At 39.3% G+C, this 17,698-nt stretch overlaps 1 protein-coding gene across 1 annotated transcript in view; it reads left to right on the forward strand.

Moving 5' to 3' along the window:
- The first annotated feature begins 9,050 nt into the window (after positions 1-9,050).
- st6galnac3 (ST6 N-acetylgalactosaminide alpha-2,6-sialyltransferase 3) overlaps positions 9,051-17,698 on the forward strand; it is a 75,061-nt gene continuing 66,413 nt past the window's right edge. The window contains exon 1 of the mRNA XM_022758146.1: positions 9,051-9,230. Within this exon, the coding sequence (XP_022613867.1) occupies positions 9,213-9,230 (18 nt within the window). The 5' untranslated portion in view covers positions 9,051-9,212. The remainder of the gene's footprint in view (positions 9,231-17,698) is intronic.

Here is a 17,698-nt window from a genome sequence, read left to right on the forward strand (position 1 = left end):
TGTTAATATTCCCAACAATCCAGAAATAACTATAAAATCCTTGGAAAAACATTCTGATGTCAAAACTTGTAAAGTTTAACTGTTAGTGACACTCAACAGCTGCAGACTGACTGACATGCAGCAGCTACGCATCATTTTCTTGTCAGTAAAAAACATGCAGTGTCTTCACTTTCACTTCACTGTTGAGAGTTAGTATAAATTATATATTTTGTATACTACACACTTGTTCGCACTGCATGGTTGTCGTATGGAGCTGGCACACAGCATTAGTTTCAGATCGGCGTCTGATTTTTGGAAGAAAGCTGCACATGTGCGTCTAGATTCAGGTGAACCTGTCTGTCATTAGATCTACTGTACAAAGCTGAGACTGCCATCTGAGACCTGAAAAAAAGAACTGTTTTTTTTTTGTTTTTTTTGTATCTCGAAGACATAGTGTTACCTTCCTCTACTTTCCTGAGCCCAGTAGCTCATTATCGCATCCAAAAAATGTGCGTATCATCCACAGTCTCTTAATCATCCAGAGGTAATTTCACATGCACGGTCTGCAGGCGACCTTGACTTTCTCTTTTTAAATAGGGTGCGCACTCCAGAGAATTTAATCCGTGATGTGGCACTCTCAGAGTTTGAGGATTACTTCTTTTTTTTCATGCTCTGTTTGAAAAGCTTTAAAAGAAGAGAGGGAGAGAGAGAGAGAGAGAGAGGGAGAGAGAGAGAGAGAGAGAGAGAAAGAGAGAGATTTGGTGATAACCCTGATAGAGCTATTGATTTGGTGAGAGGACCTGCTTCACACATGGCAAGATTCAAGAGAAAATAACTGAGAAGTTTAATCAATGTGCCGACAGCTAATCAAAAGAAGTGAGGTGCACCAGCAGCCTGTGGTTACCTGCTTAGAGGATTTATATGCGTGTGTGTGTGTGTGTGTGTGTGTGTGTGTGTGTGTGTATGCCTCTTTTCCACCAGCAAGTGTTTGTACCTCAGCGGATTCATGCCTGTTTGTGTCTCAGTAATTGCAGATGGTGTATATCAAATATTTTTTGTGTTAAAAAAAAAACAGAAAGAAAGAAAAACTCAGATTGGTTTCTTTCATTTGCAAACAAGACTGACATCTTGGAAAATTTCTATTTACTCAAGGTGTCATGTCATCTGGCAGGAAGGCAGGCTGCAGCTGAACTCAATTACAGCCTCCCATACAGGCAGGAGGAACACAAAGGCAGCATCTGAATAACATGATGGAGAAGACAGACAGGATGTTTGCCATGTTTTTATCACCATCTCTGATAAGTCCAACTGTTTTTGTAAAGATTTCTTTTATATTTCTCCAAATATATGCTATCACAGAAGGTCAATTTGAAATGCGATGTCTGGTTGTTGGTGTGGCCGGACCGCTTGTTTGTGTCCTTGGTATCTTTAAATGGGCTCATGCATTTTACTCAAATCTTCTTTCAACAAAGGAGTGTGATAAATGCTGCTTTGTCAAGACACTGAAAAAATTATACTTTTTGTTCCTACATTTATTCTGATCCATTTTAAATTAAGATCACTATAACTGGATTTTGGTTGTGACTGATCGTTCTTAACTGTTTGAAATCCACTAACAGCAATGTGTTTGAACTGAAACATAATGTTTTTGGGTCGTCCGTCCATCCCTCCCATTCTCGTCCCATCCTTGGACTCAAGGATGAACTGATTAGAATTTGGTGTTAAAAGCCAAAGGTCAAGGTCACTGTGACATCATAAAACATGGTTTTGGCCATAACTCAAGACTTCATACAGTTATTATGACAAAATTTAACACCAGTGTCTAAAATTATGACATTTTCTATCCAAAAGGTCCGAGGTCAAGTTCACTGCAAAAACACCTCTGGGCATTATTCAGTACTGTAACTCAAGAAGGGGAAAAATTCACCATATTTCCTGCAACTTGACTCGTTAGTGGAGTCATACAACCACAAGGTGGTAATACTAGTTTTGTAATGTGAACAATAGGTTAGAGACACTGGGATTAGAACACAGGAAGTAGATGCAATAAAGTTCCCACACCTGATCCAAAGCTAGTCATGTTCACAAGAGACACATCTCAAAGGTTTGATTCAACATAAAAAATACTGGTGACTAGCCACATTTGATATCTTGTACCTAAACAAACATTTTTGATGCAAATGTTTCCAGGTTTAAGGCACTTTATTTTAATCAATATGGTTTTATGTGAAATTTGGAAGAGCTGGTTTCTGCTCCAAACCTGCATATTCAGTAGTAATGTTTTTCACAGTGCTATAAAGGACCCACTGTATTTGACTAGAGACCAATGCCATTTCACCAAGTATGCAGATTTTATGGTACAAAAGATATTTTTTATTGATCTCTCCTTACTTTTAGTGTCGTATATATGGCCCTCTACTAGTCTGCTCTAGTTGAATCAGAACCACCACACAAAAACTTTTAATGTAACCACAGTATGAAATTTAACAAAGCAACTCACAACATGATACAGCCCCTCTGCTCCTGCAGAGGCAGTCAAAACATTTGTCACATAGGAATTAGATTAAAAACAATATTTGTTTCTTTCTGCAGAAAGTTTTTGAGTAAACTTGAAGGTAGGAGGGAACTACAGGAAGGTAATTATTGCTTACAAAAATAACTTTTGCAACCCTGTTATAAATCGTAGAGGGTCCTAGACACAACTGCAATAAAGAGGATAGTAAAAGAACAATAAGGATACAATAAATCTGTAGTATTCCCTACAGGAGTATTATGGGAATTATATACTCATATTATGGGCCATAAAATATTATAAAGTACAACAAAGTCATTAAACACACTAATGACTTCACACAGTGGCAGTCCACTGGCTTGGTGGTTATCCTTGTCACTTTACAACCTCTTTGAACCTGATCCTGTCAGCTGGATTCTTCCTGTGTGGTGTTGTCTGCTCTCTCTTTGACGTCTCCTATGTCCTCTGGGTGCTCTGGTTTCCTCCACAATCCAAAGACACGTATGTGGTGGACTGGATACTCCTTAAGTCATGTGAATGTGTTTTTCCCACTGAGTGACACCAACCATACCCCAGCTCTCACCCAGGACACGCTGAGGTTATAGCCTCTGGTCCTCCAGTGACCCTGAACATAACCGAGGCCTGTATTTGTCAGACTTCTAAGAATTACACTTTAGCAGTTTCTCAAGTATACTCAAGAGGAAGAAAGTTTAACCAGGGCAGTCAACTCTCACACAGTTGTGTGTGTGTGTTTATATATATATATATATATGTATACAGTATATATATAAATGCAGTATATATATATATATATATATGTATATAAAATCAAAGACCCCAGATGTGTATGTATGGAGTGTGCATAGTGTATATATACAAGTCAACAAACCTGGCATGCAGCATATTGTTTATGAAACATGGAAGCTTCGAAGGCGGCGTTGCCATGGAAACGGCGCTAACAAACAATTTCTAAGAAGTTGGTCTAACGTTAATTATGCTTCGCATAAACGTGTTGTATTGTTCAGACTAAACATAGAGGAGCACCGGCAGTTGAAGGTATCTGTCGTCGAGGATTACGTCATACGGAAGTGGGCGGTGTTTCATCCAAACTGGGTACACGCGGGCAGGCAGAGGCAGCTGAATCCACTGAAGAGCGATACAGGTAACTACAGAGTTTCACAAACTAGGTAGTTAGCTAACATTGGGAGGGGAAGAGATGCGCAACAAGATGAGGATAGGGAGAAAAAAGAGAAGGTGAAGGAGATTAGAGAGGAAGAGCAGGTACGGCCCACAAACAAAAACTGACTGACCTGATCCCATTCAAACAATGTAAGGCTAATTAGCACAGAGATACCCCACCACATACATCATTGACCTATTGCTCCCTTATAATTAGATTTCAGTGGTGTCTGTGGTGTGAGTTTGCCTTTCCTTGAACAACTTAATTGAACAATGTCAGCATTCATTTTCAGGTGTTTCATGATCATTTTAGCCTCTTGTGTATTTCCAGACTGTAGTGTAGATCATTCATTGCAACATTTAACCTGATTATCATGCATTACTGCATGCGAGATAATTTATAATATAACTTATGCTCCTGCCCACTTTTTAAAGCTATTGTTATCTAGCTATTGTAATCTTTGCCCTCCAAATGTCTTAAACCCCCCACCCCAAATACCAAATCTCACTCACAAGTTCAGTTTGTTTGCGTGAAATCTTTAAATCTCTGGAAATAAATAACACGGGAAATGAACAATAATCTAATACTGTGTATTCATAACACAAATAGGGATGAAATGATAGAAAATTTGCTTAATTTGAAACAAAAGTCTGGTACAAACATTTTGCTGTTGGTAGATGAGGTATGTCAGAGAAATCATACTAAAGGAGAATTTAATGCCACGCTGACAAGTGCAGACAATGAAGAGGCTGAGACAGTGATTGTGAATAAAATCACTGTCAGAATATATTCTTCAGTGTTGGCACCACTGATAAATGGCAAGTTTGTGAGCAGGTGTAGAAGTGAAGTATTTTTACTTTTATTTTTTATTTGAGTCCAAACTTTTACATGTAGCAGTTTGATAAATACAGGAGGTTTGCACGGTGGAACAGTGGTTGGCACTGTCGCCTCACAGCGAGAAGGTTCTGGGTTCTGACCCCTGGCAAATTGCCTTTCTGTGTGGAGTTTGCATGTTCTGCCTGTGCCTGTGTGGGTTCTCTCCGGGTACTCCGGCTTCCTCCCACAGTCCAAAGACGTGCACAGAGGTTAATTCGCGACTCTAAAGTGCCCATAGGTGTGAATATGTGCGCAAGTAGTTGTTTGTCTCTACATGTCAGCCCTGTGATAGGCCTGTCCAGGGAATACCCTGCCCTTGCCCAATGTCAGCTGGGATTGGCTCCAGCCCCCCCGTGTCCCTACAAGGATAAGCAGTATAGATAATGGATGGATGGATAAATACAGGCCCAGATACAGAAAATTGAAACATGACCACAATGACATCTTTTGCTGAAATGTCATGATGACCTTAAAAGAGGTTATTACTGACATTCACTTGTATGAAAAACTAATTTGGCTCACTCTTTAATATTTAATGATTTCCTTTAGTTGCCCTGTTTGAACCCTGAATGCAACTCTTTGAGGCAAATAATCCTAACATGTAGATTAATGTTTCTGTTTCTATCAGGAACCCCTAAAGGTTTCCACCACATCAGTGTTGTTCATTGCAACATGTCTGCATTCAGCTGAATTCAGCATTTGAAGAAAACATACAGTAATACAATATATCTACAAACCTGAGTTTTTCTGTACTGTCTCCCCACCAGAGAAGATATCATCTATATTCTCAGACAGGATTCCTTATCAAAACAGAGGTGACATCCTATCCTATTTTATCAACATGACTGATAAAAAAGATGTGTGTTTTAGTCCCATGATTATGGCCACTTTAGTGGGACAATAGAAGCAGTGCTGTATGTTTTGCACAGTATATGGTAGTTTAATACACCATATGTTTTGAATACGCTTTGTGTCGGATACAAAACACTGAGTATGATTTACTGATTTTGAAATACATGGTTTTTTACTGTTAATTTCTACTGTTTAATGTGACAGGACAAAATATGAAATCAGCATGTTCAATTGAAAAAGAGTAAGGAAAGACACAGCTTGCTAACCTGAATACTTGATCAAAAAAGTACTTAGTATCTTACTATCAATAATAATAAAATTGCAGTGAGGGGGAGTCTAGTGGTATGACTACACTATTTTTGTCACTTGCTGTGACTTTGTATGTATAAGTTAACTCTGTTGTCTGGTTGACTCTGGCTCAGTACATTGTTTTCTATTTCCACAGAGGCTGCATTACACAGAGGAGGAAATAAATTGGCAGCATTGCGACCGCATCCCAACAGATTTGTATTATGTGAATCAGAGGAGTGACTCACCAGTAAAATTGAATTATTCCACATTTTCTACGTCCCTCGTCCCCTGTTCTTTAGACGCTCTGCTGGTCCAAACCAGCAGCAGTGTGAACACAGTCTAGACAGCCTAGAACCTGGACGTACATGCTCTCATATTTGTCGTTTCACAAAATATTCTATTATCTAGTATCTGGTTCCCACAAGTTCTGTTTTCCACATGAAAGCATGAAAATAATAGATTGCAAAAACTATTTTTAAATGTATTAATTTGTAGTGAGTTTCAGGTCATTGTTTTGGTTCACTTTCACTATTTTCATAGCATAACATTTGTGGCCTGCTAAAAAGCCACCGCAGCACCAAACAGCAGTTAGCAACTAGCTGGTGGACGTAGTGGAGCATTTAGGAGTGGCTAAAGAGCCAGATATTTCCCTCAGGAGTTGGCAGTGACCAAAAACAGAGCTAAAAGAGTGTGAACATTATATCTTAGCTCGCTGGGTGGCCACAAACTCACATCCAAATGAATGATAATGTTGCTGAATGAGTAAATGAGAATCTGGTTGCTAACAAGTTTCACCATACAAACCTAAAAGGTGATGATATGTCAATGCTGTGTTTGCTCCCATGTGACAAAAATATCAGCTATTGCAAATTTAACATCTTGTTCTCACATTGCAAAAAATGCATAGGTATCTTGGGGCATCAGTATTGTCCTACCATTATGGCTCAGAAAACAGGGCTAACTTTTTATGTGAATTATTATAAACATTTTAATTATATAGAATATAATAATTATATACAATTTATGAATCATATTTAGAAACCTCCTCAGTGACTCTTTTGTGTAAAAATCCTGTGTTGTTTTTACACATTTTTAAAAAACGAATTTCTGATGCAGGACCACTGCTTTTCATTGATAACCGCAGATTTCACACTATTTTTCTCAGAAATAAAGTAAAGTTGCCTGTAGACAAAGCATGGTGGGAGAGCGCTCATGATTTGGTGATTTGGTTGGTGTTGAGGATGGATAGATAAACAGGTGGATGGACTTGTGTGTCTCCTCAGGTTGTGCCTGCTCTTCTTTATTGTACTTTTCAACATTTCAGTTTTCCATGATGCCTTTTGGAACCTGGGGCTCTTTGCTGTTTTTCAGTAGGGCCTCAATCACACAGGTTTTCTGAGGCCTAAAGCGATATCAGTATTTGAGAGTTTGAAAAAATGACAAATGATATTATTATTATTTTTAACATTAATGCATAACATAAATGAACTTTTCTGATAAGGGCACTTTAAAGCCCAATTGTGAACCAGAAATGTTCTGAAAGGCACATTTTATGGTGGAAAAATTGACCAACCATGTAATCACAACACTGTTTCTAAGGCCCTTTCCACATGGTAATTTTGAAAACGCTGCTGTTTCTATATGCGTTTTCCTCCACATGCAAACTCCATTTCAGGTCACTGAAAACAGACCTGTTGCAAAAGTCCGGCCACTCTGTTGTTTTCAGTGTTGTCATGTAGACGGGGAAAACAGAGTTCTTGGCTCGTAAGCTTGCCTGTAACATCATTGTCATGTTGTAACCAGAGCTGGTGATACCTTTTTACCTTATTGTTTTCGGGTTGTCTGTTCATCCGTTCTATTCCCGTGGACACAATATCTCAGTAACGCCTTGACATATCTTCTTCAAATTTGGCACAAACATTCACTAGGGCTCAAGAACGAACTGATTGTATTTAGGGCATCAGAGGACAAAGGTCAAGCTCACAGTGACATCACAAAACATAATTTTGGCCTGGTGAATGCGATATCTCCAGAACTCTTCAAGGGAATCCCTCCGAATTTTGCAAAAATCTCCAGTTGGACTCAAGGACAAACTGATTAGACTTTGGTGGTGAAAGGTCAAGGTCAGGATGACCTCACAAAACGCTTTTTAGCCATAACTCAAGACTTCACACAGCAATTATGACCAAATTTTGCACAAATGGTTAATATTTTATATGGTTCTGGAAAAACAGGGATGTGACCTGAAACTAGTCTGAGAGGCAGAGGCAGACAACCCTGAGATGATAATTCTAGTTTTTCGAGCGTCTGATTGGCCAACATAGCTTGACGATACGGTGATATCGCTGATTTCTTTGGACAACATCCATAATTCATTCTTGTCTTTTTCTGAAAGATTTCTTGATATTATAAAAATTTGTGCTACATTTGGATGCAAACTCGGCTAATGTGAAACTCGCAGTGATGAACCTACAGAGAATTATCTCCCGAATGTGCAGCTCCCGTCAGTTTTCTGGAGCTTTGTAGTGAGTTTCAGGTCATTGTTTTGGTTCACTTTCACCGCTTTCATAGCATAACATTTGTGGCCTGCTAAAAAGCCACTGCAGCACCAAACAGCAGTTAGCAACTAGCTGGTGGACGTAGTGGAGCATTTAGGAGTGGCTAAAGAGCCAGATATTTCCCTCAGGAGTTGGCAGTGACCAAAAACAGAGCTAAAAGAGTGTGAACATTATATCTTAGCTCGCTGGGTGGCCACAAACTCACATCCAAATGAATGATAATGTTGCTCTGTAAATGCTGAATGAGTAAATGAGAATCTGGTTGCTAACAAGTTTCACCATACAAACCTAAAAGGTGATATGTCAATGCTGTGTTTGCTCCCATGTGACAAAAATATCAGCTATTGCAAATTTAACATCTTGTTCTCACATTGCAAAAAATGCATAGGTATCTTGGGGCATCAGTATTGTCCTACCATTATGGCTCAGAAAACAGGACTAACTTTTTATGTGAATTATTATAAACATTGTAATTATATAGAATATAATAATCATATACAATTTATGAATCATATTTAGAAACCTCCTCAGTGACTCTTTTGTGTAAAAATCCTGTGTTGTTTTCACACATTTTTAAAAAAAGAAATTCGGGGATATTTTATGAGAAAAAAGAAAAGATTATGGGCCAAGTTCTCTCCACACTGGCATGTTGTAAAGGCAGGAGGAAATCAACGGCGGTCATGTGACTGAGGAGGGCGGGACTGTGCGTCTGTGCCGGCCAGTAGCAGCGCAGCGTCGGTCCAGGTCCCAGCAGCTCCGTGGGAGAAAAAAAAACCCAGAGAGAGGAGACGAATAACGGTACACTCCAATATTTATGGAGCCGATCCCCGCATTTAACCACACCGCGTCTGCGTCTCCTCCTGTGATGCATACATGAATAAATGCGTTTGGAAACGGACGCGGTCATCGGCGTTTTGGGGCTGACGAAAACAAGCGGTCCACCATTGTTTGCGTAGAAATAAGAATGGCCTGGATGTGGAAGGTAAGTGGGGGTTTCTCTCACACATACATCACAGTCAAAAAAAAAAAAAAAAAGGGGGGGAAAAGGGGGGAAAAAGCACACAGGCAGCTGACGTGGTCGCCTTTTAAGTCTATTCATTTTAACAGATGTGAGGTGAAATGTGAGCAGGGAGCTGTGGTGGTGGTGATGCTCCGTGGAGGTACTGAACCCTCCCCTGGTTTCTGGACGTTCGCCTGGTTTTGGGCTCTGAATTTGTGATTCTGGTTCGTGCACATGACAGGAAACACAGAGGAAACCGGGCCCTCGTGCTTGTGTGGTGCATTCAGTGTGTGTTTGTGTTTATTGCTCCTAGAGAAAGCAGGCATATGCAGGCCAGCCAGCCAACATCCCTCCTGACACGTTCAGGTGTTCACATGATGTGAGGAGTTGACAACACACAGACACCTTAAAGAGGTGTGTGAACAGACAAGGAGAAAGTTGACAAAAACTTCCTCACTGACTCCCACTCTGTTCCTCTTTTTCTATTTTCACTTCAATTCAGTTAATTTCACAAATTCACACATTTACAGATGTTGACATCAACAACGCTGCCAGATGTTATGGTATAGTTTTTCATATGTGACACAGAACAATCCACTTAGGATTAGTCAGGGCTGCAACAAATGATTACCTTCATTAAATTGTCCACAAAATGTCAGTAAATAGTGTAAAATGTCCCTCCCTAGAGTTCCCTAGACCTGAATATGACATCTTCAGGTAGTTTATCGTGTCTGACCAACAACCTAAAACTCAAAGATATTTCATTTGTTTTTCTCCATAAAATGTCAGAGAATAGTGAAAAATGTCCATCAGAGCTTCCTGGAGTTAAAGGTGACATCTTCAGTTAGTGTGTTATGTCTGCCCAGCCATCTCAGACCTGAATATATTCAGCTAACAATGATGTAACTCAGAGAAGTTGCCACAAGGGATTGACTGGCATTTATTCTTTAAAAATGACTTAAAATTTCTTTCTTAGTTAATCTTTTTGTATATGTAATAACAGAAAATGATGAAATATGTCAATTGCAGTTTCTCAGAGTTCAAAGTAATGTCTTAAAAATTGCCTGTGTTGCTGAACCAACAGTCCCAAAGCCAAAGATGGAGGATGTGATAGAAAACAGAGACAAGCAGCAAATCCTCATATTTGAGAAGTTGAACTTGGCAAATGTTTGGTATTATTGATTGAAAAATGACTCGAACAAGTAATTGTTTCAGCTATATTAATTTCTGGTTTGTCCGACCGTCATTCTAAAACCCGAAGATATTCAATTGACAATGATATAAAAGAGAGAAGCAAATCGTCACACTGGAGAAGCTGGAACCAGAGAACATTTGATTTTTTGTCTTGAGAAGTGACGTATCATACTTGTTGATGAACACGGAATGTTCTTTGTCAAACCAGTAGTCTAAAACTCTGAGATATTCAGTTTACAACCAGGTAATGGATGTAAAACGTTGTTTGCGTCACAGAAATGGCTTTGCGTTTGTGTGCTGTAAGAAGCTGTTGTTGATATCTGTGAATGTGTGTCACTATTGTGTCTTTTAACAGGAGCAGCATTTGCTATTCAAAATGCTCAAACCGTGTCACTTGACACCCCCACCCCCCAACCTCACACACATATACACACACACACACACACACACACACACACACACACACACACACACATACCTACGTGAATACAGCTACAGTTATTTGCATGGAAAATTTTTGCATTTCATTTCAGCACTCCAGTCTCTGAGTTTGTTATCTGAAGCTGAAATGAAGCTTTGTGTATAGAAAGGTGTAAAGTACTGAATGTTGGCTCTGGATGTGATTAATTCTGATGATTCTTACTCTTGCTTATTTTTTGGATCAGATGTTTCCTGATTAATATAATGATTTTGTGAATTCACACAGTATTTTACTCAGGCAAAGTTCTCCTGCTTTACATTCTTTAATGTAAGAAATTGAAAAAGTTTAATTTAAGCTTTGGTACAGGGGCTGCAACTAACAATTATTTTCACAATTTATTCATATGCTGATTATTTTCTCAACTAGTTAGTTAATCTCTTGGTCTATAAGTTTAAAAAAAACGTCCCAAAGCCTGATGTGTCATCATCAATGTCATTTTTTTTGTCTGTCCATCAGTCACAAATCCCAGGGATATTTAGTTTACAATCACTTAAGATTAGGAACTAGGAAACATCTGGCATTTTTGCTTGAAAAATGAAATGAAAAGATCACTTTGCTGTAGATTAACTAATCAATTAATCGATTAATCGTTTTAGCTTTAATTGGTAGGTAGTTGTATTGGCGCAGGTGCTGAAAACTGTGATACCCAGCCCTAATCATAATATGGCAACTGCATGCAAAATCGCATAAACCAGACACATGAAACATACAAAAAATGTTCAAAGCAATGAGCTGTGTCCCACTTGTGCTTCTCCAAACTTTCTGTGTGAGTAAGACAAAACTTCAGCTCGCCTGTAATCATACGTTTGGACGAAAAGTTGTTGAACAACAGCATGATAAGGTCATATCACCCCAGTATGACTCTGCTGAAACTTGATAAATGCTGTTATTGAATTATCACCCATCACCCATCCCTAATCCATAGCAAAGTGATACTGATCTCACTGTGCTGTGGTGGTAACTGCTGTTTTCATACTGTAAAAAGTTATTTTCCTCTGCATCCGTCCTGCTGGTGTAGAGTCAGACAGTTCGTCACAGCTAATATACAGCCCTAGTCTGGTTTTGTCAGACTTCAGACTTGTTTTATCCATATTTCATTGTGCCAAAGTTGAGTTTTTATTTATTAAACGGTACTTTGGTTCCTGTCAGTCCTCAAACACGCACAGGAATAAAAAAGAGTGTCAGACAGAAAGCAATCCTTCAACAACATGTCACTTTGCAAACTTTATAGTCACATCTGACTTGTTTAGGCTGTTTTTGTTATCTGAGGCAGCCGTTAGTTTCAAGCTAGATTTGACACTGTTTATATATATATATATATATATATATATATGTATATATAAACATAAAATATAGGAAAAGTGTATCAAAGTAAATGATCTGTAACTTTAAATTAAATGACACCAGTATTCTTGTTTCCTTGTTAGTTGTGTTGGAAAGTGGTTATTAGGTAGCCTACATAAAGACTCGGATGGCCATAATACAAATCTTCATTAAGCTACTGCCTGAAATATTGACAAGCCAGAACAAACCTGTCATCCTCTAGTAATTCACTTCACTTTAGCTCTACTATATAGTCAACTAGTCGGCCACTTCCATGTCCTGGGATAATAGACATTTCAACATATGGACTTTGCTGTCATATGTTTTTATATCGTATGTCATGTCTTGTTTTGTGTTTGCGACATATAAATTGAGCCGTCCAGGATATTTTTCTGCTTATTAAACCACCTTCAGACAACAGTGATGTAAGTTTATTGCATGTCACACTGTGTGAAATGTGGCTGATAAAGTCTTATCAGTTTAAGGCATGTGTTGATTGAACTATGGTTAATTATAGCACTACAATGTACGCCGCTTGTGTCATCCATCTTATGCTTTAAAGATGCTGGTTTTGTTTTTGAGACTTTGCTAAAGTCACATGACTGTTTTTTTTTCCTTTTGCCTCCAACATCTTGGTGTGTGTGCATATGTATGTTTATGTGTGTTTTTATTCCCAAGTTTCATTGAAAAATGGCCAGTAATACATGTTGCTGGTGTATTCTGCGTCGTTTCATGTCGTATTCTGATTGATTGTAGCAGCGGTCACACTGTGAGAACTTGTTCCTAAATTTCTGACACTCTCTGAATTTTGCCACAGGCTGTCTTTGGCTGCCAAAATCAGCCCTCAGTGGACGTGTCTCACAGTGTGATGCAGGACCACTGCTTTTCATTGATAACCGCAGATTTCACACTATTTTTCTCAGAAATAAAGTAAAGTTGCCTGTAGACAAAGCATGGTGGGAGAGCGCTCATGATTTGGTGATTTGGTTGGTGTTGAGGATGGATAGATAAACAGGTGGATGGACTTGTGTGTCTCCTCAGGTTGTGCCTGCTCTTCTTTATTGTACTTTTCAACATTTCAGTTTTCCATGATGCCTTTTGGAACCTGGGGCTCTTTGCTGTTTTTCAGTAGGGCCTCAATCACACAGGTTTTCTGAGGCCTAAAGCGATATCAGTATTTGAGAGTTTGAAAAAATGACAAATGATATTATTATTATTTTTAACATTAATGCATAACATAAATGAACTTTTCTGATAAGGGCACTTTAAAGCCCAATTGTGAACCAGAAATGTTCTGAAAGGCACATTTTATGGTGGAAAAATTGACCAACCATGTAATCACAACACTGTTTCTAAGGCCCTTTCCACATGGTAATTTTGAAAACGCTGCTGTTTCTATATGCGTTTTCCTCCACATGCAAACTCCATTTCAGGTCACTGAAAACAGACCTGTTGTAAAAGTCCGGCCACTCTGTTGTTTTCAGTGTTGTCATGTAGACGGGGAAAACAGAGTTCTTGGCTCGTAAGCTTGCCTGTAACATCATTGTCATGTTGTAACCAGAGCCGGTGATACCTTTTTAACCTTATTGTTTTCGGGTTGTCCGTTCATCCGTTCTATTCCCGTGGACACAATATCTCAGTAATGCCTTCACAGAACGTCTTCAAATTTGGCACAAACATTCACTAGGGCTCAAGAACGAACTGATTGTATTTTGGGCATCAGAGGACAAAGGTCAAGGTCACAGTGACTAACTCAAGACTTCACACAGCAATTATGACCAAATTTCACACAAATGGTTAATATTTTATATGATTCTGGATAAACAGGGATGTGACCTGAAATTAGTCTGAGTGGCGGAGGCAGATAACCGTGTGGTGATAATTCTAGTTTTTCGAGCTTCTGATTGGCCAACATAGCTTGACGATACGGTGATATCGCTGCCTGTCGACTTGACATGCTCTCGACAGCTTGTTTTGCGTTTTCATGTGGACGGAAATTTTTTTCAAGATCGGAGGAAGGAAACCCCTGTTTTAATAAATACACCTGGACATGTGGACTATAGGCCTAAATAACCTAAAACATATCTGTACTGCATTTTCTGGTTTCTTATCAGCTGACATATATGTCAGAGATGATATACTGTTGTATGTTATAATTAAATATGGAGGATATTAACTCTTCTCTTTATCCCCCAAATCCACATCAAGGCACCATTTATCATTTGGCACTTTGTTAATCTACTGTTATTCTAATTTTATTAAGAGTGAGTAAACAAAAAGTGTTGAACCACAGCAAAAAACTCAAACAATATGCTGTATATACTGTATGCTGTATATACAGTACTTAGTATTTCAAAACCCCTTGTGAATAGTTTGCTGAAACTTTAAAGTTCATCTCCGGCATCAGGAAGGCATTAACAAGGTTTTATTCGTCTTCTCTGGTTAAATCTCAATTTCTGTCAACAAATTGAGCAGTTTGTCACTTGTATGAACTCACCCACCTGCCCGAGTATGGTTCATGACACTGAGAGTAGCTTTACTCGCACTCTGCTACTGAGTTCACATTTTTAATTGGTGAGAGAGGCCAGCAGAGAGAGAGGTCTGACGTGCAGGGTCCCCCTGTTTGTTAGCCTGTGTTTTAATTGGAGTGAATTCATGCGCGAAGAACTGTGCTTGAGCTGGGAAAGGCAAAGCAGCCGCTGCTGTCTCCCATCGTGACAGCTCAGGAAGAGCTCTCCATCACTCCTCATCAAAAGATGGTGATGCTGGGTTCATACAAGTTCACATGAGCAGAAAGCACACAAACACAGATTTCTAATGAATTAATGCATGCTCACACAAACACACAGTTGTTTGTGTGTGTATTTCTGTATAACAGCTATGGGGAATGTGGTGAGTCTCCCAGTCCTCATGAGTTCAGGGATGAATGGCACTTCTCTCAGTCTCTCTTGTCCCATGTGATTGTGTTACAGCAGAAGGCAGGCTGATAAAAAGTACCCTGCCACAGTTTTCGAGAAAGCACAGGGCACTGACAGGATGTTGAATGAGGCTGAGCCCCTGGTTTATATTCAAAGTGTTATCAAATCCGTTCTCAGATTTCCCTTTGTGCCTTTGGTTCCTTTTATCTGTTTCCCTGAGTGTGAAGTTTACATGAGAAATTTGGGAATCCATTGTTTTGTAGTTTCATGTCGGCAGCGCGGGGTCCTAAAGGGAGAATTAAAATTCATTTTTAATCCTACAGTATATAGACCAGCTACCAATAGTTTAATAGATTCCTTCATACAATAATGATCACTTGAAGGCATGCTGTAAGTCACTTTATAGCAGAAGTTTCGTTTTACTCATGAATATGCAAAATCTAAATTAATGCATGATAAAATCAAAACAAACAAAAAAACAGAATTCAGTGTACAACAAGAAACCAACAAAATAATTGCAAAAAGTCAAACAGACACATTAGAATTAGTTTTTGACTCATGCACTTCTTTTGTCAAAATTGTAAAAGGAAGAAATGTAAGTTACAGAGAGCCAGAGTGAAATGTGAACCTCTGTTCCCGAACACTTCATTCAAATCCACTTGACATTTATAGCTACGCAAATCACTAAAAATTCCGGCTTGGAACAGAGCCTTTCTCAACAGTATGTTCATTGCTTTCAAAGGTATCTAATCTAATTCATTTAGACAGGTTTATTTAATATTTCTGTTTTTTTTTAAGCTTCAATAAACGCCGTTTGCCGTAAGACCTAGACCTTTGCGGGTTAATGCCGTGTTCACGTCGTGTGGGAGGGAAGCTAACGAAGGGAAAGATTCCCGTGTTTAAGACTTGAAGAGGGTTCATGCCATCAGACAACTCATGATGGCAGCTGTCAGTCTGCATGTCTTTGTGCTTCTCACACATTTGTGGAGATGTCTTAATCAATAAACGCCAACAAAACAAAAAGACACTAACATAAGCTACATTTCTTTAAAGAACATTCTACTTAGCAAGAACATCATTTGCTCAATCGATAACTCCAGTATGACATGAACGCAACGTAAACGTGACGGCTCAACAAAAGAGACCAGTCCCTTGAATATGGAAAGTAAATTCCAGGAAACATTTTTTTTTTAAATTCATTTTCATTCATTTTGTTTTAACTAGCTTGCGGCCCAACATTATTGGCCATTGCTTTGCACCATGTGAGATTTCAGGACATGGTCATCAAGTAGTGTTTTTATTTACCCAACCCTAACCAATTAAACGGGTAGAATCCGAAGGTAGGGAACAAACAAACTATATGGTCGTTCAGGTAGAAGGACTTGTTGGATTTTTTTGGTCATTTGGTGGCAGTGGAAGCTACTTGTTGAACACAGCATTTGATCTTTTTAGCAAATAGTTGCTCCTTTACACGCCAGGCAGTTATGAAGACACATTAACATTCGTTTGGAGTTGTGTTCATGGCCACCTGGTGAATACAAGTCCAATATTTGCTCTCTTTTAGCTTGTTCTTTAGTCTCTACCAGCTCCAGAAAGAAAATATCTGTCTCTTATGCTCCACCATGTTCACTGGCTGGTCTCTATCTGTGCCTGTTTGCTGTTTGGTGCTGAGCAGGTAGTGTACAGTGGATATTTATGGCTTTTTTTTTTTTTTGTTGTTGTTGTTGAAAACAGCTGCCTGCTGTGGTTGAAAACGATGCTATGAGAGCGCTGAGAGTGAACCAAGACAGGACAGCTAAACACGGAATCTCACTTGCTCCCCGTAAAGCTGGGAAGCAAGTGATTCAGATGATACACTATTACACTGCATGCTGTTTCAGGCTATTTAAATGATGTGACTGCAGGGCCATCAGTGGGGGGGGGGGGGACCATGCATAAACAGTTTCCATAAATATGTCCAAAAAATGTTTTTATAATGTTTTGAAAAATGGAGAAATATGCACAGTAGCTGTAGTAATATCATCCCAACACACAAAGTGAGAAGAATTCAAATCTCAGCTTGACTTTAACCGAATCCGCTTCCTGACTGAATCGCCTAAAAGGAAGTCTTTGTCTTTTGCTCTGCTGTTGCCATCAATTCTTTAAAGCCTTTCTGAGCCAACAGGGTACCATTTAAGCGTGCGGCTGCTTTATTATGGTAATGTAACCTACATCTGTTGTGCACACGCATACACACGCTGCTGCAGAAGCTCGTGCTAGGGATTCGCGTATTCACGGTGGTAACCAAGGGTGATAACCTCCCTCCAGATCTGGCATTAATCCAGGCTGCAGCAGATGTAGTAGTAACTGGGCCAGCGGGCTGACCCTCCGCTCACACAGGGAATCTTATCAACATCTGGGACTTACAGCTTTTCTTGATCTCACCGCGTGTTGTTCATGTTGTTCAGGTGGTCACTAATCCCCGGTGGTTTAATCATGTGCCAATTCGGACTGCTTGAACTCCGCTGACGGTGCTGGTCTTTTTCTTGGCAGTT

The sequence above is a fragment of the Seriola dumerili genome, unplaced genomic scaffold, assembly GCF_002260705.1.
Source record: "Seriola dumerili isolate Sdu_G_001 unplaced genomic scaffold, Sdu_1.0 BDQW01000291.1, whole genome shotgun sequence".
In the NCBI taxonomy this organism is placed as follows: Eukaryota; Metazoa; Chordata; class Actinopteri; order Carangiformes; family Carangidae; genus Seriola; species Seriola dumerili.